Source organism: Halichoerus grypus, chromosome 10, assembly GCF_964656455.1.
Source record: "Halichoerus grypus chromosome 10, mHalGry1.hap1.1, whole genome shotgun sequence".
In the NCBI taxonomy this organism is placed as follows: domain Eukaryota; kingdom Metazoa; phylum Chordata; class Mammalia; order Carnivora; family Phocidae; genus Halichoerus; species Halichoerus grypus.
Window position 1 is genome coordinate 88,844,657 of NC_135721.1, and position 25,947 is coordinate 88,870,603.

Below are 25,947 nucleotides of genomic sequence, written 5' to 3' on the forward strand. Positions count from 1 at the left end.
ATTCTTGGAAAGTTACTAAGTATTTTTTTTGGCCCAAGATCTGGTCTATATTGGTATATGTCTTATGGGCACTTGAAAGAATGTAGATTCTGCTGCAGTTGGGTGGAGTGTTCTATAAATGTCAATCAGATCCTGTTGGTTGATATTATTGTTGAGTTCTTCTAGATCCTTGCTGACTTTCTCTCTAGTTGCTTTATCAATTGTTGGGAGAGGAATGTTGAAGTCTCCAGCTATAATTGTGGATTTGTCTGTTGCTCCTTTCCATTCTATCAGTTTTTGCTTCACATATTTTACAGCTCTGTTATTTGGTGCATAACATTTAGGATTGCTGTGTCTTCTTGGTAGATTGACTTTTTTTTTTTATAGTTTACATACAGTGTTATATTAGTTTTAGGTGTACAATATAGTGATTCAACACTTCCACACATCACCCAGTGCTCATCATATAAGTGCACTCCTCAATCTCTGTTACCTATTTCACTGATGTTCCACTCTATCTCTGGTAATTTTCTTTGCTCTGAGGTCTACTTTATCTGATACTGATATAGCTGCTGCTGCCTTCTTTTGATTAATGTTTTACATAATGTAACTTTTTCCATTCTTTTACTTTCAACCCACCTATACTGTGTATTTGAAGTGAGTTTCTTACAGATAATATATTATTGTCACATTTTTTTATCTATTTTGCCAATCTGTCTTTAATTGATGTATTTAGAACATTTGCATTTAATGTAATTACTGATATACTAAGGCTTAAGTCTGTCACTTTATTTTTGCTTTTCTGTCACTTTCCTTTTCTTTCTGTTTTCCTTTTTCTGTTTTCTTTTCCCTGACTTCCTATAGGTTTCTTGAACATTCTACAGAATTCTGTTTTTATTTATCTGTCATATTTTTAGTGTATCTCTTTATATAGCTTTTTTAATGGCTGTTCTAGGAATTACATTATATATACATAACTTATTAACAGTTCATTAGTGATGGCATTTTACAGGTTTCCTCCCTGAGTATTCTCCATCACAGAACTGATAATATGTGGATAATGGAGGATTTTGTTTTCTATCTTCCTGACTTTTTGAGTGAGCAACCTGAATCTTATTCTGTATCTTATTCATCCTAGTGCATACCCTGGCTGACTGGCATCCAGTAGGAAACCCTCCTCTTCCCATAACCAGATGCACACAAGTATCTTTATCTTCACTCATCCCCTCCTTTATTCCTATTACATGAGAATGCTGCTTTTTTTTATCAAGTCTGTCCCATTTCCTCTCAGTTACTTGGGGCCTTGTTCTTTTGACTCCTTTCTGCCCCACCTCCCTGTCAGAACTATGCATTGGGTCACAAGTAACCTCCACAGAGCCAAACATACTGGGCTCTTTTCAGTCTCTTGGCTTACCAGAAGACTTACCGCATTAAACTATCAATCACCCCACTTTTCTTGAGGTGTCTAACACTAAACTCCTGGTTTGCTTCCTGCCCTTTTGACTGTTTCTTGTTAGGCTCCTTTCTGGCTGCTCCTCTTCTGCCCAATTTTAAATATTGAAGTCTTTCAGCATTTATTCATGATTTCTGTTCTCCACTTCCTTTCTCTCCCTCCCTCTCTCCTCTCTCTGTCTGGGTGATCTCTTCCATTCCCATGACCTTCATTTTTTATATGCTTACAATTTCTAAAGTTATATCCGCAGCTCAGAACTCTCTTCTAAACTGCAGACCTACTTGACTTTTCCACTTGGATGTGTCACAAGCATTTCAAATTCAATTTGTGCCGAACTGGACTTCTGGTCTTTGCCATTCTTTACCCACCCACACACAAATATATTCTTCTTGTGATTGTTTCCCTTTCTAAAAGTAGCCCTGCCAGACACCCAGTTGTTCAAGCCTAGAAACACCGAGCTCATCCTTGACAACTCCCTGTTCCTCACTTAAATGTTAATTTTATCTCTAAGGCCTATAAATTCAACCTCCAAAATTAAATACTAGCCTTTTCATCTCTTTCCATCCTGACAAGTCTAAACCAATCTAGTAGACACTAGCATATTTCTATTCTTCCTCTCTATAATGCAATCTCCCCATGGCAATATTTTAAAAATATAAATCAGATCAACTCATTCCTTGGTCTAAAATCTTAAATAGGTTTTCCATTTCACTTGAGATAAAATCCAGAGCCCATAGCATGACTAACACTAAGTCCAGCTTCACCCCCTTCTTTCCCTTCACTTCACATTGAGCTCATTCATGGCACATTAGCCACATGGGCCTTCTTACAGCTCCTTTAACAAGCCATGCTCAGCTGCCTCAGGGCCTCCAGAGGCCTCTCCTCCCTTATTTTTTTTTTTTTTTTTTTTTGGCTTGACCAACACCTACTCATCCTGGAAGTGCAACATAACTTTTACTTTCTCAGGGGGCCTCCCCATTCTCTAAATCGGACCTCCCAGTTAGTCCTTCTCCCAATTGTCTTAACCTTTCTTCGTAAGTCTCATCATATTTTTAGTTATGTGTTATGTTTACTTCTTAAAATATCTGTCTCTACCAACGAGACTGGAAGTTTCCTGAGGGCAGGGACTGTGTCTGGCACAGCAGTGGTGCTAAATACTTGCTGAATGGGTACATGAATCCCCATACAATTTTGAGTTGAATTGACAGGATTTCCTGCTTTTTGTTGTCCAGTATCAAAGATAACTTTGGCTCTGCCTTTATTCTTTTACTGAACACTATGGTTTTTCAAATTAGTCCTGTCCAAAGATCCAAGGTGTTGACAGAGAAGACAAAAACATAAGACCCAAAATCTTAAGGTGGCTGTAGATGAATGTACAAATAATCTACCTATTTAGGAGGAAAGGTCTATCCAATCTCCAATGGAAATGTCTATAGCCACTTCTTAAATTTGCTTACTGCCACGCCATGTTGAAGTTACAAATGTTCAGAATTTATCTCAAACAGAAGCCTCTGAAACCAAAAGAATGGGTTTCTCTGCAGCCTTCCCTTTCAAGGATAGCAGAATTTTGACTGTAACGTCTAGAGCTGAGATTGTGACAGAGTTTACCTAGAAAGTTTGGGGTTATAATTAAAATGGAAGCATATTCCCATGTTCGCTCTTATAATTTTCATACTTGATGGGGTTCAAACTGGGACTAGGACAAATAATATGAGAATCCATCTTCTTGTTTGTCTGGGTAAATGAAAGATACCAATAGTGTAGCAATTTATTTAGATCCCCTTTTCTGTAACTCTTGGCTTTAACATTCCAGAAGCCAATGTTTTTATGTAAGAATGCAAAGAAATTAGAAGATTTAAGACAAAACTATTCCTGAAGTCACTAAGTACTAAAGGAATTTTTTTAATGGAATTGGAGGGATTAATTATATTGCATGTCTTCCAATTTGGTAAAAAGAGGAGCTCTGCTTCTCAAGTCAGGGAAAACTTGGGAAGTCAAACACAGCGAATATCTAGATAAAATTATTATAGCCAAGGCTTAAGGAGAGGAACAGATGATTAAGACTTTCAGCAAGAAGCAGCCGAGAGAGTGTCAACTGCAGACAGTGTTTCAGAGATGACAAATATATAAGCTCAGGGAGAGTAAAGAAGCAGGGATCCAAATTGAATGGCTACATATGTGCCTGCAGCTTCCAGTAATTACATTATCCACACGTTATCAGGCAGTCTTTTCATTTTAATTATATAACTGCATTTTTCTCTTTAAATGAGCATGGTTTATCCACTCAAACTGACAATTTTAATTTTACAGGCACTGATGATTGGATATAATCTGTAGAGGGAAATTTTCCTACTGGCAGAATTTACATCTTACAATGAAGAAAAGTTACCTTTTAATCCCCAGTCAATATTTGGAGAGCACACAATTAATTTAATAGATATCTAGGTAGCTAATGTAAATCTTCAAGTTAAAGAGCCAGTTCTTATTTTTAATGCATGAAGTACTAACCGTGTCTCAAAAAGAATCCCAGCCCTCTCGGAATGAATCTAAAGCCTCACTGCATCAAGATGTCAAGATCGTAGGTGCAATTGCTCCGAGCACTGAATTGCAGTTCTCATTGCTTTTTGTCACCTTTGGTTTCTTATGGGGAGGCACAGAAACATCCCCACTCGGTTCTCTGCTTTTTACCATAGAGGCCACTGGATAACTCACATCAGTGTGGGGTGTAATATAGAAAGCAGATTGCCAATTGTAAGAGGCTCTGTTCATTTTTTCCCTGTTCCTTTTTAATATGACAATTGCATAACAGAAAGCAGAGCTTTCGAAAAGAACCTCTGAAGCCATTGGCAGTGCAGGTCTATCAGTGACCAAATGAATTAGCTAAATGATATGCAGACGTGGAATAAAAACATAGGAGGTTTGTGCAGCCCAGCTTCACTTCCCTGGGTGCATTTTTCTTCTCAGGATCAGCTCGGTGGATGCCGGAGTTCTTGGCCTGTGAAAATTTATTACCCACAGAGTCAATCTGCATTCAGGTGGCCAAGTCTGAATAAATAGAGTCATTGTGCTTGTCTGGGATTTGTGGCTAAAGTTCATCCAGTCAGCTTGACATTCACATCCCAGGAGATTCATAAAAGCCAACACCCTGGTATGTGCTCTTGAATCCTGCCAAACTTGTGTAGAATTATATAAACAGGAGTTGAAGCAGTAATCAGGACCAGGTTTGAGGGGCAAGGCTCCAAAATCAAGTTCCTCCTCCATTAGAAATGAACTGTATTGTAGATGTTATTTGTAGTCAAACAAGAGCTAAAAAATTTTTACATAAGAGTCCTTCTGAGAATCAACTTGAATGCCTACTAAGTGCCGAACATCAAGCAAGACACATTAGCAATATTCATTATGGTAATTTAGCCTCAAACATTTAAAGTAAATTTTAAATGCCAGCAAAAGCTCTGCCCTCAACGTACAAAAAGAAGCATATATTACATATATTAAACTTAATAGCAAAATAGAAAAAAAGGAAGAGTAGTTTATGTTTGTTTTTATGTTTAGTCTTGCATTAATGTTATCCCTAAGCTAAATATCCAATTTAATCATATTGATGAATTAGTTTCTTTTTAATATAGAAGCAGAGCAATAACTCAAATTGAAAACGACTGCCTGTCAGGTCGTCATGTGTATGAAGTAAGCATCTATTTGAAACTTCTGTCGCAGTCAGTGGAGACTCAAATGTGTAGCAGGAGATTTTTATTTGGAGAACAGTCCTAAAACTTAGTTAAGTAATCATAATATATCAATGAAATTTCATTGTCACCAGAAGCAAATGCAAAAATCTCTTAATATGGCCAATTTTATGAAATCATGCCACTCTTCATACACATTTGTGAAAAGCACGAGCATAGGTAGTAGATGACCAAAAATGTAATGGCCTTTGTTTCATGTTCATGAACAATAATTTTCAAAATTGAAATTACCAGCTGACTTAAATGTCACTGAGCACAGATGTACAAAGCCCCACAACCCTATTTCCTAAAATATTTTCTCAGACTTCTTCTGAGGACCCGATTGAGATTTATGTAGGTTTAGTTGTGCCCAACCTGCCTGGACCGTAGGATGTGACTGGTTTCGGTTGGAAGACCCTGAACAGAAATCCAGGAAATGAGAAAATTATATGAAAATTAAAAGATGATCCATTAAATTTGGGCAAACATACAATTAACACAAAAACAGAGAATCATTGCTTTGTTAAGTTCAAGAATTCATAGAGGAGCTATATTTTTGAAACTAAGCCAAGTTTTTGTTAATGGTGGATATCAGTACCCACAAAATAGACTCTCCATTTGGAGAACAGAAGAAAGGCCATGCGTCAGGAGTTGATAGGCATGCTCTTCTCAAATACGGCTGCCAGCAGAGCTCCTGGTTGGCAGAGGAAATGGAATTCTCCCTCCAGAGGACATAGCTATTTAACTCAGAGGAATAGTACTTTGTCCTGTGACTTTAATGGTTTTTATCTTCAATAGCTTCTTCAGAAGTGTAACCATTCAAGAGTGGATGCTCCTTGGAGTATATGCTATCACTCAGATCCAGGCTTGAGTGGTTTCATTTAGTGAGGGATTTACCTACAGTCACTCAGGTGTTTGGTCCAGATATGCACTTGGAAAGTTTTATTTTTGTTTGTGTTTTCCCAAATCTTCTCCAAGTGGGGCTGGTTATCTCCTAGCACAGCTTTTCTCAGGAGACTCTCTTAGCCTGTTGTTTCTACATGGAGCATAATCATTTGTGGTCATTCAACACCCCTTGGCACTTGCCAGTTCCATCCTGACCAGATTTGCAGCCAACAGGTTGGGCTGAGTGAAAGAAGACCATCTTTAAGAAGCAGACCAGACAGGTCCCGAAACGTCAGGCCACCAGACCGTCCTCTCCACACCAGAAAAGTGCAAATGAGCCAGACTGTCTCTCTGGGGAGGTCGATTCAACAACATGTCTCCGGGTACCACTTATTTCAACATGGGGTTCATTCTTAAACGTCTAAAGCAGTTCAAGGAAGAGTATGTGATTACATCGCATATGTGAAAACACTTTTCACATATAAACCCTGAGGCAGTAGTCTCTTGAGAGGTGAAAATGCTAATACATCACACAATCAGAATCAATTTAACTTTCTTTTATGTTAAAAAAATTGGTTTGCAAAGTACAATTAGAAGACTCTTAACCATTACAAACCTATTTTTACCTTCAAATATTGCAAATACAGTAAAAAAGGTGTCTAAGTGAAACATAAAATCAGACTTAAGATGTTGGTTATTCAAATACAAGTTGCATTTACAACAAAACTATCAAAACATTTATGTGACTCTCATCTTTATACAATAAAAAAGTCACGTTTATATGCCACACAACTTGGACCCCAGTTGCATTCCTGATAATCAAACACCTACCAAGACCGGTGGAAAATGAATGGGTCTCCACCAAAGCATTGTGTTGAGGTAGCATAAGGATAAAAGCATTTGGCAAACCCAACAAAGTAGGAAGTGACTGAACCCAGTATCCACCTGCTATGCCAAAGGTGAGAGTTGTTAACAGGCCATCACCATCTTGGCCATGCTCAAGGTCTGGCTTGCACTGAAATTGCTCTGTGAGATGAGTTCTAGGAGTGTGTGAATGACCAAAACCCTAACCAGTGGGCCACAAAGCCATGGTAGAACCTGCAGGGCTCTTAGATTGCATCCCCTCCACACTCCAAATTTAACCTTCCATTCCCAACAACCAGGAATCATTTAAATCCACATACTACCTGTGGAGTATCTCCAAGCTACTCAACCATCCTTAGATATGATGGTCATTCTTGCTTGTTTGCTTCCACTTTGAAATTGCAAATGCTAGATGAACATGCACACACACACACACACACACACACACACACACACACACGGAAGGCTATTGCCTTGCCAGTGTTCTGTCCCAGAATCCAAATGTTTCCACCACTCTCACCATTGTGAGAATTTACAGCCAAGCTTGGATCTTTCACCATCATCCAGCAATACTGGTGGGTTTGCCCCATTTGCCTGGTGAATCCTCAGTGATCTCTGCACCTTCCTAGCCCTGACCCAGGCAGGCATCTCCTTATTATATGCAGTTCTGTCATGTGAGCTCTGGAAGTAAAAACAACTTTTTCCTCCGGAGTTTCTGGCAAGCTCTGAGATAAACAATATGCTTCTACCTGTAAACCTCTTGAGGAAAAGACTTTAGTCCCAGAAACCTAAAACCCACCCATCTCCTTTGCAAATGCCTGTCTCAAACATGACTCCTAGGCTTCCTCTTCATTAATGTCCCCACAGGAAGCTTGCCCCTGGGTGTGTTAGCGTCCACTCAGCATCCCACCAGTCCCCGTCACAGTGAGACTGGCAGAATTCCAAATTCCTCTGGTCCCCTTCCCTTCACCCTCTCCAGGGATAGTCCAAGGTGAGGCAAAGGCAGGGCTGGGGTACCATTTCTTACCGGCTCTGACTGTGAGCAAGTCAGCCTTACCGAACCCCTGTTTCAATATCTTAAGGTCACTGGACAAAAATACTAAAGTAGATTAATAGAAAACATTTTATATTAATATAAGTATGTGTTACTGTAAAGCTGTTAGAACGCACATTTTAACATCCTCCCCCTCCCTTCTGCCTCTTCTCCTCTCCCTTCTCCCCAGGAATGTTCTTTATTTGCGTTGCTGGAACCTTTTTTAATGCCTGTGTAGTAATAAAAGGAGAGGAGTACAGGAAGAAGCCAGGAAAATTGATTTATATCAGAAAAGGCAAGAAGCTGGGGCGCCTGGGTGGCTCAGTTGGTTAAGCGACTGCCTTCGGCTCAGGTCATGATCCTGGAGTCCCTGGATCAAGTCCCGCATCGGGCTCCCTGCTCAGCGAGGAGCCTGCTTCTCCCTCTAACCCTCCCACCTCTCATGTACTCTCTCTCTCTCTCTCATTCTCGCTCTCTCAAATAAATAAATCTTTAAAAAAAAAAAAAGAAAGAAAAGGCAAGAAGCTAATTATAGAGGAATAGATCTGGAAGGTAGGAGGAGGAAGAGGGGAGAAGGTCTGGAGTTTTAGGAGAGAGAGTGAGGAGGAGGGGAAGAGGCAGAGAAAGAAGGAGAAGAGAGACAGGGCCACTGCCTATACTGTCGGTTAGACCTTGTACAAAGGGTTGGTTCAATAAAGTAACTGGTGCTCACTTGCTGTCCTCAAGGAGCTGGTATCTAGCCTCCCTAAGTCTGGCCCTTTATGGGGTAGGTGTCCAGCTGGCCAGGTAGGTACAGCTACTTGCCATGGGACAAGTTGTTCCTCTGACCTGGCTTGGGGCTGGATATCACTCAGCTTACTTCTACAGCCACCCCCCAGCAGCGTGCTGAATGCTAATAGCCTCATGCACAGCCATGGCTCTTCCTACCATTATCCCTACACTTCACACTGACCTCTTACCACTCCCACACCAGCCTCCCTGCCCCACAGACTTCCTCCAGGAAGCCACTGGGACCCTCTGACCCGTGATGTTGCCCTTGTAGCAGTCAGTGTGACCCACTGTCTAGGGTTGTATCTTCCAGGCCCTCAGTGGAGCCCCAGCCCCTGTGGGAGGAGTCTGATGTCAGTCACCGTGGACGGGGGACAGCCCCCATGGCATGTGCTCACATTGTCCCCACACCTTTCCCTTCTTTCTCCTAACTCCTAGTGGCTGCCCCTAAATTTTCATTTGTGAAGGCAAAAGTTTCCAGGACCTAGAGTCAGGAGCTTGTCATCCTGCACAGCGGATATCACAAACTGCTCATAGTTTATGTCCAGGAAATGCTCAGTGAAAACAAGCGTGTCTCTCTTAATCCCTCTCAGAAGATCTGAATGGCCAAATTAGGACTGTCACTGACAGTCTGGCCTCAAACAAGTCCCCCAAATCAGTCAGCTGGTTAAAGGAGCCAAGTTATGAGATATCGTTGTATGGGCAGACTTCATCTGGTATTGTCAACCCCAATCAGCATTTTCCATGGGATATAATAGGTGCTCAATAAATACTTGTTATTGTCTTTATGGAATTTCTGGTAGACATAAACAAATCTAAGCAATCCAGTGTGGGGGGAAAAAAACTAATGAAACTTTCTCCAAAGAGGAAAGTGTACCCTAGTTTATAAAGAAAGTGAAATAAAGAATATACAGCAAAGAAAAAAAAATGTATTTCAAAAAATCTCTTAGATTGCAGCTGTGGCAAATAAATAGTGGCAATATATCATCCCCATTAAGTTACCTATTCACATCCTGCCTGTGAATCCCACTGCAAGTGTTGTCAGTCTCCAGGAAGCCCTTTCCGGTGAGGGGGATGGGCTAGGGTTTCCACCTTCACTGATCCTCAAGGAGCTGGAAGAGCCAGGATTAGAATTCCCAGGAAGCAAATGGCAAACTCCTCAAGAAAGAAAAGAACCCGGTGCTAACACATGTTCTGGGCTAGGAGTTCAGAGAGAGGAAGATCAACAAAAGCCTTGGTCAAGGAGCACTTATAAAAAGGATGAACTAGACCTCAGATTAGGCAGAATCTAAATAAAAGGAAGAGCAGCTGGAAAGAGAAGGGGGAAAATGACAGAAACATTGGCTTCACTTAAAGGAACAAGAATGCAAGTAATTTGCCTGCTGCTGACCCCATTCCGCTGTTTGCTTTCTTTATTACCAAGCTCCTAAGCCCCTGAAATTCTGTCTTCTCATCCTGATCTTATTTATATTTGTGCAGAGTTGTCTTTATTAGAGAGGCCATGCAGCCCAGCGTGCCCAGAAAAACAGGGTTTTCTCCTGTTGCCCCTGACTCCCATCTGGGTAGCATCCCCTTTCATTCTCCAAAATGTTCTTATTTGGATCATAAATTACATTGTCATCCCTGACTCTGCCTGACCCCTGCAGAGAACAGGATAAGGTCAAAGTCTACTGAACAAAATGCTTCCTAGACAGCATTTCTAGGAATCTGAAAATGCACAGGACTCATTATTACAGAGGAAAAACTGAAGAGCTTAAGACTCTTTCCTTTGTCTTGCAAATATTACTAAGCGGACTGAAAACAAATGGAAGAGACTGGATCAGCTAGGGCTAAAATGAAAAGCTACAGCATAAAAGTTAAGTTAATGACACATAAGATGTGCTAAGAGACGTAGAAGGAAATTAAGCAGTGAAATAAATGAATAAATACAAGTCTCAACTTGCAGAAAAGTGGCAGGAAAAAAGTAAGGCCTTACCAGACAGAATTCCTGTAAAGATACATGAATCCAGTCTAAATTTCAAAGTGTGCTTCAGTAACAGCAAAACACAGAAGAAGGAAGATTAACTGTGATAGTGTTTATTCAAGTAGTTGAAGGTGGCTACAACGTCCTAACACAGGTGAAGCCAAATGATTAAATCACTGCTTGCAGAGGTAGGTGCTTTACTGTCAGTATAATAAACCTGCTACTGTTTCTAGAAAAGATAGAGGTTAGTCACATGTGGATGGAGAAATAAAGATGTGTTCTAACCACTTGAATCCTGAATCTACTTCTCTGAGAAGGAGAGCAAACTGTAGATCCAGAAAATTCAGCATGTATCTCCTTTTTATGACTGTTAATTGGTACTTTGTGCTTTACTGGCAATTACACAGCTTCAGTCTCGTGTATGTATCCAACGATCTACTCAACCTCTACGCTTGAACGGAAGCAACTTGAACTTCACACACCCAAAATTAAAGTCTGCCTTTGCCCCTGCTCCTGTACCAGTCCTGCATGCTTACCAGGTGCTCAAGCCAGAAGCCTGCGACTCATTATTGACCCCTCCCCTGGTCTGTCACACCCCATCAATCACCAGTTCTCTCAGTTCTGCCTCCAGAAGGTAACACAAGCTCTCTCTGTCTCCAGTGCTCCCATGCACTTCCCTTGCCCACATTGTTGCAACAACCTCAAACATTGTCCCTTCCCTCTCAAATCCATTCACCACACAGAAGTCAGAGTGATAACTGAAAAAATGTCAATTATATTGCCTCACTCCCTACTCTTTTCTTTTCAGTTATAGATTCACCAGAAGATGCAAAGAACGTACAGGCAGGTCCCGTACATCCTTCACCCAACTTCCCATAATATAAATCCTTCAATGTCTTCTTATTGCCCTGTGGATAATATCCAAAATCCTTATTCTGACCTCCAAAGCCCCTGGGATGCCCCTGCCCACACTGCTCACTGAGCTCCCCCCCCCCCCCAGTGTCCTTCCTATAGTTCTTCAACTGAGCAAGGATCTAGGCCTACCTCAGGCCTTTGCTCCCAAATTGTCTTCCCTGACTGGACCCCTTCCTTCCCCACTCACTCCCGTTTCTCTGGGTCAGTAACTTCTTTATCCTTCAGGCATCAGCTTTTTTGTGCTTTACTTAGTTAGCAAGCCTTCCCTGACCATTCGTTCCAAATGAGGTCTCCTTCATATTCTGTTTCATAGAACCCTGTGCTCTTCTGTCATAGCGCTTGTCATCTAGAATGTTTGTATATGTTTAACTTTTCATGTCTGACTCACTCTAGACCCTAAGTACAATATGGGGAGGGTTTTGTCCATTTTTCCTGTCACCCAAGCCGAGCCCCGTACCTGTACATTGTAGGTATTTCAGATCAAATTACAGAGCTGTCTGCATGTTAGTCTGTTTTTGTCAAGTAAAAAAGAAATTGGATCATCCTGAGACCCCTCTGAATTTCAGCCTCTTCCTTTCATTCTCCTCCCTACTCCAATATCCATAAACTTGTTCTATGCACAACCCAATTACAAGAAGGACACTTAATTTCCTCTTTGAGTTCCCTTCAATAACAGATTGTGACTGGTAATTCATTTAGCATACATTGAAACCTGAATGTCTACTGATTATGTGCCAAAACACCGAGCTTGCTATGATAAAGACAGAGAAAAGATGTCATCTCCTGGAGAGAACCTGGAAAATGATTATTTCTGGTGGAAAACTTGTTTTGTCTCATAGACTTATGCTTCAGAGTCATTCATGAATGAGTAATGAACTCAGGAGAGATCAATGAAGCATTCTCTTAACCTTCTCAACCTATTTTGCTGAGAACTGAGTAAGAGGAAAGTTACTAGAGGAGATGATGATTTAGGAAGAGAAAAATATGGTTGCTGTAATGTACAACTCTTGAAAGAAGGAAATTGGGCAATTCATCTAGCTTACTATGAGTAGTTTTTCAGGCTTCAGTCATGAGTCACCTAAGTAATTTTTTCTCTGCTCTTTAATTCCAATGTTTATTTATTTTATTATTTTCCAACCATGAAGTGAAATAGTATGCAAAAGTCAAACTACTTTTAAGAGAGGAGGCAGTAAAAAAAAAAAAAAAATTGTGGTCTTTGCCTTGCTATATGACATACAGTTTTAATCTAATGCCATAAAGCTTTTATTTTCTCAAGGAATTATTTAAAATGGTTAAAATACTCTCATCTCTTTTCTTGATGGATGATGAGTCACCCTCTGTAAAGTTTTTAATGATGTAGAATAACTGCAAATTAAATAGCACAATCAAAACCAGGCATTGAAAATAGTGGTGCAGGCAGTCCGTGTGCTAAATACCACGGCATGAAGTGGGTGGTAACACGCATCGTGCAGACAGCTTGAAGAGTGACTGGCTCAGACAGACATCACTTAGTGACTGGTGGCATGACTGATGTCTAAACCTTCCTATGTCCGTGACATACATCAAAGCCTTTTGGCCCCAGCATCACATCCATCTGCTAAGGAAAAGCAGTCCCTGCCCCAAGCTTCTAGGTCAGCTTATGTGAGGAGGACTCAGCCAACATCAGGCCTACGGAGATATTCTCAAAAGGTGCCAACACCTGGGATGCATCACTCCAGTGATGGCTGAGCGGCTGAGTTTCTCATTTTTTGTTTGTTTTGCTTTTGCTTTTGCTTTCTAAATAATTTTCTCATAGGCTGCACATCAAAAAGCACAGTGTTTCCTTATCACAAAAGTCAGCAGGAGGTATTTGGAGGCAGGAGAGAAAAGAGTCAATAGACTTTTTAAACATTGACACCCATGGATGGAGAAACTGCAGAGACCATGTGAGAGGTTTCTGTTGAACTTGCAGTCACATCCCTTATGATTTTTGTTATTCCAGGAAGAGTTGGTGTCCAGTGCCTCCTGCTGAGATGATGTCAAAGAGACTGTACTAGTAATGCATGCCATCTTTCCTTTGGGGAGTTCCAAATTCTTTTTGTATATTTAGCCAGAGTCAAGAATAGAGAGTTTAGTTCTTTTCAAGGATAGCTGCCAAAAGTGAAAGCCATCTTGATGAGTGATAAGAGAACCCTTTAGGAGACAAACCTGGGCACAATGATGGTGGCCCGTCCCTTGCTGGGTGCTTTTTGTGGGCATGCTCCTAGGCTGGCCCTCCAGGAGAGCACAGAGCAAGGAGCACGAGAGAAGGAAGTACCCATCCTCTGAGGTATCGGAGGGGGCTCCAGGGCTCCAAGTCTTCAGCTCAGGCTTCTCACCTCTTCCCCCGTGCTTCTTCCTACTCCCTCCGGTGTCCTCACCAAGAGAAGCTCTGTGGATATTCTTCTTTCCTCTCTTGGACTAATTATGTGACACTGGAATGCCAGGGCATTTGGGCCTTAATTTGCTGGAAACCAGGGGGGAGGGCGGAGGCAGTAACCCCTTAGATTGTCGGGTTTTGTTAGATTATGTCTTTTCTTAAATCAGTGTGGTGATATCATTTGTGGGAATTATCAAGGTTCCTCTTATTTGTTTGTTTTCCAGTTCCTTTTGCCCAGCCCAGAAGCGAATCTGACTTCTTTCAAATCTGACTTTCATTCCTACTTTGCTGTGGTATTTCTCCCTAGAGCTACCCTTGTCACTTTAAGGGGACCTGTCCTCACTGTACAAAGGACCTTCCTGATCTTTGAAAGGTTTTAGCATCCCCAACCCCAGGTACTACAAGCCAGTAGTGATACCCCTCATGAATGTAAAACGAAGAAACACCCCTACTCAATTCCAGACACTCCTTGTCTTTAAAGTTCTGCTCAAATTTCAGTGGGAAGGACTCCCTAATGGATTCATTCATTGAATGTTTACTCAGTGGATATTTACCGAGCACGTGCTAACAGTTCTAGGCACTGTTGAGGAGCTACTGGTCCACCAACCATTAGCTGTCATTCAGACCTGCATCTTCCTAACACTGTCCTACCTCAACCTTTTCATTCACATGTTATTTCATGTGTGTCCTCAAGTCATCCCTGGACCTCCAGTGTGACTTCTTACCTAGGGATGGAGCTTCTCCAAGACAATGACTACTTATTCTGCTTTTGTTTTTGTCCCTCCTGGAGCGCAGCATAATAGTCTCTACACAGTAGGAATTCAGTAAGTGTTGGACTGATTGATCCAAGGACATGCAGCTCCCACCAAGGGTATATTTCATTTCTGCAATAGGATTGATGACGCTGATGTGTCATTTTCTTTTTCTAATTTGAAGATTCTATTTTGTCTGCTGTCTAAATGGAATGAGGGATAGCATGGGAAAAATTTTGGTGTCCCTGGTAAGCAGTAAACTTGACATGTGTAGCATACATGGTGAAAATGAACTATATGCACTCTTTATTTCCTGGTGCACCCTGAGTAAGCCTTGGTGTTACAGGCCATGCTTTCATCCCCTCCCAATTATAACTTCTGAGACAGAGAACAGAGTGTGACCTTGGCCTTCTGAAGTCTCAGAGTGCTCAGTGATAGAAAGCCAATGTACAAAAACATAGAGAAGGCAGACAAAAAGAAAGTGATTACAAACCTGAGAGAATCTGATGGAGATATTGTGGCTTTTTCTTTTCTTTTTCTCTTGGTTTTGGTAGTAGGGAAAGTTTCAAAAGCATTACAGAAATGCCCAGAATAATATAATCATCTCCCAATGTGCTCATCACCTAGCTTCAACAGTTACCAACCCAAGGCCCTCTTGTTTCATTTATAAATGCCCACCCACCCTCCCTTCCCTCCAACTGTCTTGTTTTAAAGCAAATCCCAACATCATATAATTGTATCCATAAATATTTCAATATGGATCTCTAAAAGACTCTTTTAAAAATCGCCCCGACGTCATTACTATGCCTAAAACAAATCAATAATCTCATAATATCATCACATTTCCAGTCAGCATTCCAATTTCCATTTGTGGTGACTTGTTTAATAAATCTGAAAACTGAGTCAAAAATTACGCTTTCATTGAGAAAGAAGCTACAAAGGAGCCAAGACAGATTTTTTTCTTACAGGAAAGTAGAATAAAACCATGGGAAAAGCGATGTCATAGAGTAAAAATGCAACAGCTCTGATCCTCTCTCCTGGTCTCCAGAGACTGGTCTAACTTCGCCTGCCGAGTACGCCGTGCCTCCCCGCGCTCGCCCCCTGGTGGCAGGGGTGTGCTGCGGGGTCTTCTGTCAACTGTTCTGGAAGCCTTCATTTCTTAACATGATGGGGTTCTCTACTATGTTGCTAGTAGTTTAATATTTGGCCACATGGCAAAAATGTGTGTGACACCAGATTTTTAAAAGTGTTGATTGAGTACATAGTTTAAAGTCAGAATATTAAATAAACATCTCTGCCCTTCCTTCCAGCAGGCAGCCCAGAGAACTGCTCTCCACGCTCTGTCTGACAGGTACATTTTGTCATTTTTATGAACTATAAATTGCTTTATGAAACATTGAGCCCTATTTATTGTGGCATATAATTCATAATCGGATTTTGTCCCTAAAGTATCTGTGAACTGGGATGTTAAACATTTTGCATGCTTGGATTTGTCATGCATGTGTGGAGTTTATTACTGCAAAAATCGCCTTGTTGTATTTCATAGAAAGTGTGAAGAACCCCTTGTTGTGCAATGAAACAGGAGACAAGAAACTTAGAGGAAAAGACCTAAATGGGGCAGTAAATTCTGAACTTTGGAATTTTTGGAGATCTAAGCTCATTTTTCAGCAATAAGAGTTTCATTTATTTTGAAATGTTTTCTTCAGACTTTTTCCATAGCGCTTCACCAGGAGCTGTCTGTCTTTTGATGAAATTCTCTCTTGAAATACTTCATGCACATAACCCAGTTCACGGTCCTGAGTGCCTGACTTTTTACTCCTGGCTTTGGCTTGTGTTTTTGGACTTGTGTTATTGAACGAGATATATAAACCTAATCATTAAACACACTCAAGCTGCATTTCACATCCTGCTCTGCCCAAAAAGCTGTGTGTAAAGAATGCTGAACAGGGACATACAGAGTTACTTTTAGGAACAGACCAGACCCTTTTTGTTTTGGTTGGTTTTTGAGTTTTCATTTACTAAGGTTGGGGTGTGTGTGTGTTTCTTAAAGAACTGTCAGGAGGTTAAGAGGAAGCCCGCTTCTGTCCACAAGGGAGGTTCTTGCAGTGTTGGAACCAGCTGGAGGAGATGTTCCCCTGGCTGGCTGGTGGGCACCTCAGCATTATCTAGCTAACTGTCACTACCTTCCTTTTCTTCTCAGTTCTTGTTGTTTTTTTTTTTTTTCTTTTTGACTGAACAATAATTGACTGTGTCAACTAGCTCAGTTCAGTGCTTCTCCAAGGTAAAACCTGTCACTTAGGCAAATTATCTGTGTTCATGGGTGAAAAGCATTTTCTCTATGGTGGCAGGCTGAGCGTGAGTATTTTTATTTCAGTTGAAAAGCCTTCCCCATGACAACCACACAAGCTTGTGTGCTCTGAGAGGGGCCGCCACGTGATCTTCTGGGAATTGCTTCTGGGATTTTCACAAAAGCTGATAACTGTACTGCTTCTGAGTCTGTTGGTAGAAAGACACTCTGGATCGAAACATTGAAAATCTGACACATTAATTCCTTTCCTCTACGTATTTCTTTTTTCCCTCTGACTTATTAAGTAAGAGTTTCCTTCAACAAAATGCATTGAAAAGCAAGCAAAGGCCCTCAGTTTATAATATTATGTTACTGCCAATGGTTAGAAGATTTCTTTTAGGGGTATTGAAAATGTTGTAAAATTAGATTATGGTGATGGTTTCACAGCCCTCTACTAAAAGCCATCAAATTGCACATTTTAAATGGGTGAGCTTTATGGTATCTAAATTATATTTCAATAAAGCTGTATATAGAGAGAGATGCAAAACATCATTATGACCTTTGGTAGAATGAATCAAAACCTATTTCAGGAAAATGGGGAATTCCTTTGAAGACATGGCTGCAAATACAAAGACAAATCATCAGAGACTAGAACTGATGCATTCTAAGGCTGCTTCCCAAAACATACATGACTCTGTCCTGGATAGAAAACGTGCATGGATTTTAATGATGAGCAGTACTATTCCCCTTGACTTTTTTGATATTCTCTCTAAAACCCCTCATCAAAACCAATAGTTAGTCAACTAGTAAGTTAGCATCTTAGCCCCTGTTGATTATATAACTGCTAACAGCAGAATACTGTGAGAAAAAAAGTCCATTCCCAAGAAACAGAGGTTCCCATTGTAATTTCTCTTCTTATGAATTTCCTCCTCTTTAAATGTAATAGAGCATTGCTCCCTTAAGTCTAAAGGTTTTTCTGTTCAAAACTGGGGGGATTTGGCTCATTTTAAAGTAATGAGTTGACTTTGCTCTTCTTACAATGCAGTTGTTAAAGCTACCTTCCCTGTGCTTCCTCTATTCTGTTTTCCATGAATTCAGGGCCACACGAGTGATTTCCAGAAGTGAGAAGTATCTGTAATCATTTGGAGATACAATTTTAAATCCTTTTTTAAAATAAGGACTTAAAACACCTACTGAGTTCATGGGATTTATATTTTCTATTTTCTTAAATTAGGGAATGCTAACTTACCAAGTAATAGATGTCATTTTCTAGCACATTACTTATTTTGTTGAATAAACCAGTATTTTCTAGAAAATGATGAATGTGACTCTGGGTCATACTACTGCATGTCTCGCCCAATATTCTGTCTGTCAGAGGAACCACCTCAGGGTGGGAATGGAATTGAGTAAAGATTTCCCCCAAGTTGTGACCTTCCCAAGGTGGAGATCTTACCCCAGTATCTCTGGCTACTTAGAGCAGGGTATTCATTTACATGAACTATTCTGTTTTCCTGAACTATTATTTTCAGCCTGTTGTTATCACTTCTTGATATAAAATTCCATTATGATGAGGCAGCACTTTCATTTTGTCCTAGAAAATGGCAGCACTTTTAAGACATTACAAGGTGCTTCCCTGAGTTCTGCAGTTAGGCAGAACAGCAAGTGGTGGCTTAGGCTGTGCCAATGTGGACTTCTTGTCTCCTGTCCTGCTAGTTTGGTCACATGTGGGCCCCTTTCACTTCCAGTTAGCCTTCTAACCACCTTGAGTAGCTGGTGGACACAAGGACATTTAATACAGGAGCAGAGCCATTTTGTTTCAAGATGTGAACTTGATGCCGACGTTGAGGTCGTTGGTGGGTGTGAGCATACACTGAAGGAAGCCAGTAGCTGTTCTCTGCTTCCCCGTGAGAAAACCTGCATCCAAGTCTTAGAGACCGAACTTGATGAGACGAGTTGGCCACTCCCTTTTCTTTCTAATGGCAGGTAGAAATCTTGTCCCTTTGGGGTGTCTGAGATGAGAGAACATCCAGATGCCTTTTGAAGGCCAATCCTGTCTATCTTTTCATTTCTCCAGTTTCTTGGTTAAATAGACATTCTAGCAGAAATCCAGTATCTCACAGTTAAGACTGTGCTTTAAAGTTCAGTGGGTCCTAAGCAATCAATGCACAACCTTGATAAATTAAAACTACGAGATTTCCATTACCTAAATGTAAAAATCTTCTGTGGTCACCTCCAATGAAAACGTGTGGCCTTGTTTGGTTTTGCCTGAACAATGGGCTGAATTTATGGTTCCTCCAAAATAGCCAAAATGTTGAAGACTGGATCACACTGGCAAGGCAAATCTGGGCTTCAGCCCAGCTAACTTGCGCCACGCTGCAGGGACAGGAAGCCTTGCATGAGGGTAGAACGGCGCTTTTTTGTTGTTGTTGTTCTTTCCTACTGCTGACTGTAGAATTTTTCATCTGTTTTATGCCTTTGAGCGTCAGCTGGCCTACCAGAGGCCCACTGATTCCCCAAATCATGAAAAAAGTAGGAGACCAGGGCAGGAAGAGGTAGCAAAATTCTCAGTAAGGTAAAACAAGCTAATTAGAAGAAAACCTCAATCTACAAAGGGACACTTTCCTTCTTACTTAGTCACTCCTTAGAATGTGCCTCCCAAGTGTTTTTTTTTTTTTTCTCCTTATGGATCATTGTACCGGATGGGGTAGAGAGAGGCAGAGGAGAATAAGGATAAATGGGCACAAGGCTCATTTATAAAGGTGTGTCTTTGGTGTATACTCACTGCACTGTGAAAGCTGCCACATTGCCAGTAATGTGGAAAATATGCAAAGTGCTGTTCAGAGAAGGAAGGGTATGTGTGCAGCATATGAAGTGCCTCTGAATATGATTAACTTCGCCTCATAAGTAGTAAATAGTAGATAACTGTGATCAAAAAAGGGATTCGTGTGATTTATCAAGCTGAGCAACTGTGCATTTGCAGAGAAGCTGGAGGTCAATCTTGAAATCTAGGGCAAGAGGAGCACTAGGAAATTGCCGGGACTGAGAAGTTAATCATACCCTTGGACTGCTTCCATCTGTCTCCGAGCGACAGAGCTGCTGCAGAACGAGCTGGGATGCTTTATAGCAGCAGATCAGGAATTAATATTTTCTGTGAAACCTCAAGCATCATTTGCAGTAACTTGGGTTTTATAAAAATGGAGCATAATTTCATATGAATAAATCACATTCAGCTGGAAATAAGAGGAGCTGGGGGGGAAAAAAAAACTGTGCCTGACTTAAAAAAAAAAAAAAAAAAAGGAATGAGCAAGAAAGCCAACATGAAAACAGTTGTTGAAGCGATGGCACTTGGAGGGCACGAGTGGCCGTGTGGTTAAATTGTGCATATAATCATCTTCTGAAATGTCAGCGTGTGACTCCAGAAACGGCTACATTTTTATAGCCTTGGAGATGCATCACCAGACTGTAACCTGTCTGCCCATCTGGCAATATCTCAGGTCCAAGATCCATTTATACTGAAATCCAAACAACTGCCATTGATTGATTCACTTATGCCTCGAGCATTTATTGAGCGCATCGCGCGTGCTCAGCCAGCCGCAGAGCTGGGGCAGGGGTGCAGTGGTGAGCAGAAGCCGCCATGCACCTTCGCTCAGGGCTTTACCACTTAGAGGGATGCTGGCTTTGCAAAAAGAAGGGCCTCTTTGGGCTCATTCAAATAAATCTCACCCATCAAATCTCCTCTTCCCATTAGGGAGAATGTAATGGAATTAAGCAAATGAGATATAGACTAAAAGGAAGGGGTTTTCCTTCCACGTGGGGCTGGTATTCATCCAAAGGCAGGACTGGAAATGGCCCCAGAGTAAGGTGAGGAGGGCCAGGTGGGGTATCGGACTGCAAAGTAGGGGGTTTGCATCCAGTTTCATCTTCCTGACCCCTTGCCAAGTGGACCAACTTCAACCGAGCAAAGGGAGCATGCTGGGGTGGCCAACAGCACAGAAGTGTAACTTTCTGCATAACATTTTACACAATGTCCCTGATGTCCTGAGAGAAGAGCCACAGTTACCATGCACTACTAACAGTTGGTCTCTTCTCAAAGGGTCCAAAAAGGGGGTGGGGGGGATGCAGAACTTTTATTTTTTTATTTTTTTGTTGTTATGTTAATCACCATGCATTACATCATTAGTTTTTGATGTAGTGTTCCATGATGGATTGTTTGCGTATAACACCCAGTGCTCCATGCAGAACGTGCCCTCCTCAATACCCATCACCAGGCTAACCCATCCTCCCACCCCCCTCCCCTCTAGAACCCCCAGTTTGTTTTTCAGAGTCCGGGATGCAGAACTTTTTTAAAAAGTTTTAAATTTCCAACTTTGAAGGTGCTAATGTGGCATGCTAGAGGGTGTCTATCAACCCTGCCCTTGAGACCCACAGCAGTGTCTCCAATGCAAGGGACTCCTTACTTATACTGAAGTCTTTTTGGTATACTGTGTAAATTAAAAAGAGCTTTAGAGTTTAGAAGCACTATCACGTTGACCGTCTCATTTTGTGATTTTTACAACAACCGCATGAGCTAGGAAGCCCATTTTACAGAGAAGAAAACTGAGCGTGAGATAGGTGATGTGACTCATCTGAGGTCACAAGGTAACACCTGGCAGAGGTGGGACTAAACTCCACGTCCTCTGACTCCCAGTGATTATGATTCATCCTCCACCGCATAGCAACAAAGCAGGCATGGATGGGGCCACAGACTGGTGGCTCATGCCACGTTTTACATTCCAACAAATAGTTAATTCAGTCTGTACTAATACTTTGTTTCTACTAATAGTTCTAATAATCCTAACATTTCTGGCTTGGTTATCTTTTTATCCCTGGCACCTAGCACAGTTCCTAGCAATTTTGTGGTTAAAAGGTGACGACTTTGGGCTGAAGCCAGAAAATATGTTTCTGAAGCTGGTTGTTTTTTGCGGCAGCAGACCACCCAGGAGACTGAGGTTGACAGTCAGGGGCTCACCACTTAGGGGTTAAAGCAGGTGTCCATGCCTAGAAGATGCTATAGAATTGAGGAACACTATTAATTGCCACACAGATAAAGAGTGAAAAAATGGAATGATTAAAAAAATCAGTCCAGGGGCGTCTGGATGGCTCAGTCACTTAAGCGTCTGACTCTTCGTTTTGGCTCAGGTCATGAACTCAGGGTCGTGGGATCAAGCCCCACGGCAGCGGGGATTCTGCTTGAGATTCTCTTCCTCTCCTTCTGCCCCTCCCCCACTCATTCTCATTCTCTCTCTCTCAAATAAATAAATAAATCTTTAAAAAAAATCTGTCCAAAAGTAGGCAAGAAACTGATGAATGGATAAAGGAGATGTGAAATAGATAGATAGATATCATAATGGAATATTATTCAGCCATAAAAAATGAAATCTTGCCATTTGCAACAACATGGATGGAGTTAGAGGGTATAATGCTAAGCAAAACAAGTCAGTCAGAGAAAGACTAATACCATATGATTTCACTCACATGTGGAAATTAAGAAACAAAACAAATAAGCAAAAGGAAAGAAAGAAAAGAGTGAGAGAGACAAAGCAAGAAACAGACTCTTAACAATAGAGAACAAACTGATGGTTCCCAGAAGGGAGGAGGCTGAGGGGATGGATGAAATAGGCGATAGGGATTAAGGAGTGCAGTTGTCATGATGAACACAGGGTGGTGTATGGAAGTGTTGAATCGCTGTATTGTACACCTGAAACTACCATAACACTGTATGTTAACTAACTGGAATTAAAAACTTGGAAGAAAAAAACTTCAAAGGATTAAAATCATCCAGTGCCATTTAATTAGAGTGGAATTAAACTAGAAATCAGTACCAGTGGAGAACTCTCTGATGTCTCAGAGAGGGGGCGAGACCAGATGCAGTGCAGCCCTTCGCTGTCTCCCCGCCCCGCTCCTCGTTTCTGTGATTCATACCACTGCCCCGACTTACAGCTCTCTCCCATACTCTCTCTGCCAGTGATTCATGCTCCTTTTCTTCCTTCATTCCTTTGAAGCATGTTTGCGCTACGGAGCCCCTGCGATGGGAAAGGCATTGTGCTGGGCTCTGTGGCAAACACAGAAACTCATTGCCTGTGGATGCCAGCCTCCAGGAGCTTACAGGGTGGTGGGAGAAGCTTAGGTGTCCATGTAACTACTATGCACATTAAATGTCGCCATGTGCACACCTGGCCATAGGTCTTCTGAATGTGTATTTTTTTTATTATGTTATGTTAATCACCATACATTACATCATTAGTTTTTGATGTAGTATTCCATGATCCATTGTTTGCGTATAACACCCAGAGCTCCATGCAGAACGTGCCCTCCTTAATACCCATCACCAGGCTAACCCATCCTCCCACCCCCCTCCCCTCTAGAACCCTCAGTTTGTTTCTCAGAGTCCATAGTCTCTCATGGTTCGTCTCCCCCTCTGAATCCCCCCCTTCATAGGGCCATAGGTCTTCTGAGCAGGGCAGTCACATGGCAGTGTTACGCTCCACGCTTCCGTGCGTTACTTCATTTACTGCTCACAGCAACCTTCTCAGCTGGGAAGGAGGGCCCTGAGGAGATGATATGTTCAGTGAAGTTTTATTTCCTTTCATTTCCCAAATACTCTCCCTAAAATCCTGGTGAACCGGGTGACCAGAGACACATCACTTACCCGAAGTCTTACGGACATAAAGCCTCAGAGTGGTCTGACTCTGGTTGATGAGGCTCTTAGCTGCTTCAGTAACCGCCCTTGCCCCCCATCAATTTATGAAGAAATCAAAGCCACAGGAGGGGTGCAGTGAGGCACTGAAGGACTCTCTGAGCAGAGGAGGGGAGCGGCGGTGGGGGAGGTGGTGGGAGTAGCATATAGAGGATGGGTAGCCTCACAGGACCCAGCAAGGGAGAAGGGAAAGCACGGGCTTTCTCCGCAGAGCGAATGGCCTTGGTCTGAGCAAGCAAGGCTGTGGGGGTGAACAGGGAGCCGCAGGCCCCTCGTTCTGCCGGGGTGTAGACGTCTAAAGGGAAAGGGGTCTGAAAGCCAGCTCTAGACAGCCACCGGTGCAAGGGGTGGGGGTCGCCTTTTACTACACAGTGCTGCCTTCAGACGTGGAATCAAGCTTCATCTTCCCTGGAAACCTTAAATAACCAACTTACCTGGCTCCACGCACGTATTCCATCAGCACCTCATGTAATTGTGGCCAGAGGCCTGCTTCCATCCCCCACTCACCTTAGGTATTTATGTCTGGTCTCGACAGCTGATGGGAGAACAGGAACCCCATCTTAAATATTAGGTAGTACTTTATACAAAAGGACTGCTCATTAAGACTTTCTCAGTGCTTTTCAAACAATAAAGACCAAGATTTCAAATTAGGCCCTCTTATCTCTGCTCTCTGGGAAAAAATACCAAACCACTGGCCCAGCTCTCCCTAACTTCTCCTCATCATGCAGGAAGGATGGGACTTTGAATCCTTGAACTTGGGCTAGAATTTACTTTGGGCAAAGTATGTACCCATCTGAGTCTGAACTTCCTCAGTTGCATAAACAGGCTGATAGTAATGCCATCCTTGTTAGGTTTATATCCGGATTAAATGAGGTGGTAAATGGAAAAAGTGCTCCGTTAATCTATCCATATGATAGTAATTACTCTGTTGCACTACTAAGAAGAGTCACTCGTCAAGATACCATGAGGTACTCTCTGATTTAAGTCCTACCAAGAGGCTTAAAAACCAGGGGAGGAAAATATTACAGTATGGATTTAATATATGAAACCCTGAGGAGCTAATGGTGTGGGTCATTTCTTACATTGACATAATAGAAAAGTAAACATCGACAAATCCCAAGAACTATGCCTTACTTTTGTTGCTCATACCCCTCCTATTTTGTTATATATTCTAATCTAGCCTATTCTCCCCTTAAAAGCCAACTTGTGGGTCTGTGGGTCCTAGATGAGGCTCACATACGCCTTCCAGGAGGCTCTGGCCTGTCTCTACCACATCATCTTCCTATTGAGTCACATAGAAAAGTCAATCTGGGTCAATTCCTGACACCTTTTTTGGTGGGTCTCCAAAGAATTGGTTTCATTTATTATTTCAAAGTAAATAATCCTTATTTCAAAAGCAAACAGTGATTCTTAGATACCATGGGGACCCCTGGTAGAGATCTGTTCAGGGGGACCTTGCAGAGGGAGAAAAATTGCTAAGTCTCTGAGCCAGCACTCTCCTCTCTAACAGGGCCCGATGGTACCCATATATATTCACAAAAGTGGACCCCCTCGGCCTTACCGCTTCTTCTGGAGAGGCCGTGTAAGCGTCCCCCACCGCCCTTTGGTGGCTGTTAGCTCAATTGACTGCATTAACAATGTGAGCAAACGCAGGCTGTCAGGTCTAAAATCCAGCTTTTAAAAAACCCCCCTAGTACTAATTTCTACAATAAAACTGAATGGCTCCAGAGAAGCCATTGAGTTCTATCAGGTAAATAACACATGTTTTAAAAGGTCCCAAACATGTATTTTACACAATAGAACATTCGAGCAGCCTGGAAGAAACTGTTATAGTCTTTTGAGTAAGTAAACAATGAATTGTATGAAGCCACTAATTGCCCTTTAAAATGGTCTAGTGGGTCTGGGGACACCTGAGGATTAGTGGGGACCCACTGCCTGATGTCTGGGCACAGGGATGCCATAGGAGGGGCCTCTGGGTGAAAGTGAGTTTTAACCCTTTCTGTCGTTGCCCACACTTCCTGTGAGCCCGCAGGAACGCATTCGGCTTTCTTAGGAGTGCATGGCCTCTTTAAAAAAGACTTGTTAGTGGTGACAGCCACACAACGATGTGAATATACGTAATGAACTATACACTTGAAAATGGTAAAATGATAAATTTTATGCTACATATATTTTACCACAATTTTAAAAGT

At 41.8% G+C, this 25,947-nt stretch overlaps 1 protein-coding gene across 2 annotated transcripts in view; it reads left to right on the forward strand.

Moving 5' to 3' along the window:
* The window catches only part of AFF3 (ALF transcription elongation factor 3), a 520,060-nt gene that overhangs the window by 405,983 nt on the left and 88,130 nt on the right, over window positions 1-25,947 (forward strand). The window contains exon 12 of one of the 2 annotated variants that reach the window (XM_078056810.1): window positions 16,043-16,083. In XM_078056810.1, the coding sequence (XP_077912936.1) occupies window positions 16,043-16,083 (41 nt within the window). The remainder of the gene's footprint in view (window positions 1-16,042; window positions 16,084-25,947) is intronic. The other variant, XM_078056811.1, reaches the window with a different exon arrangement.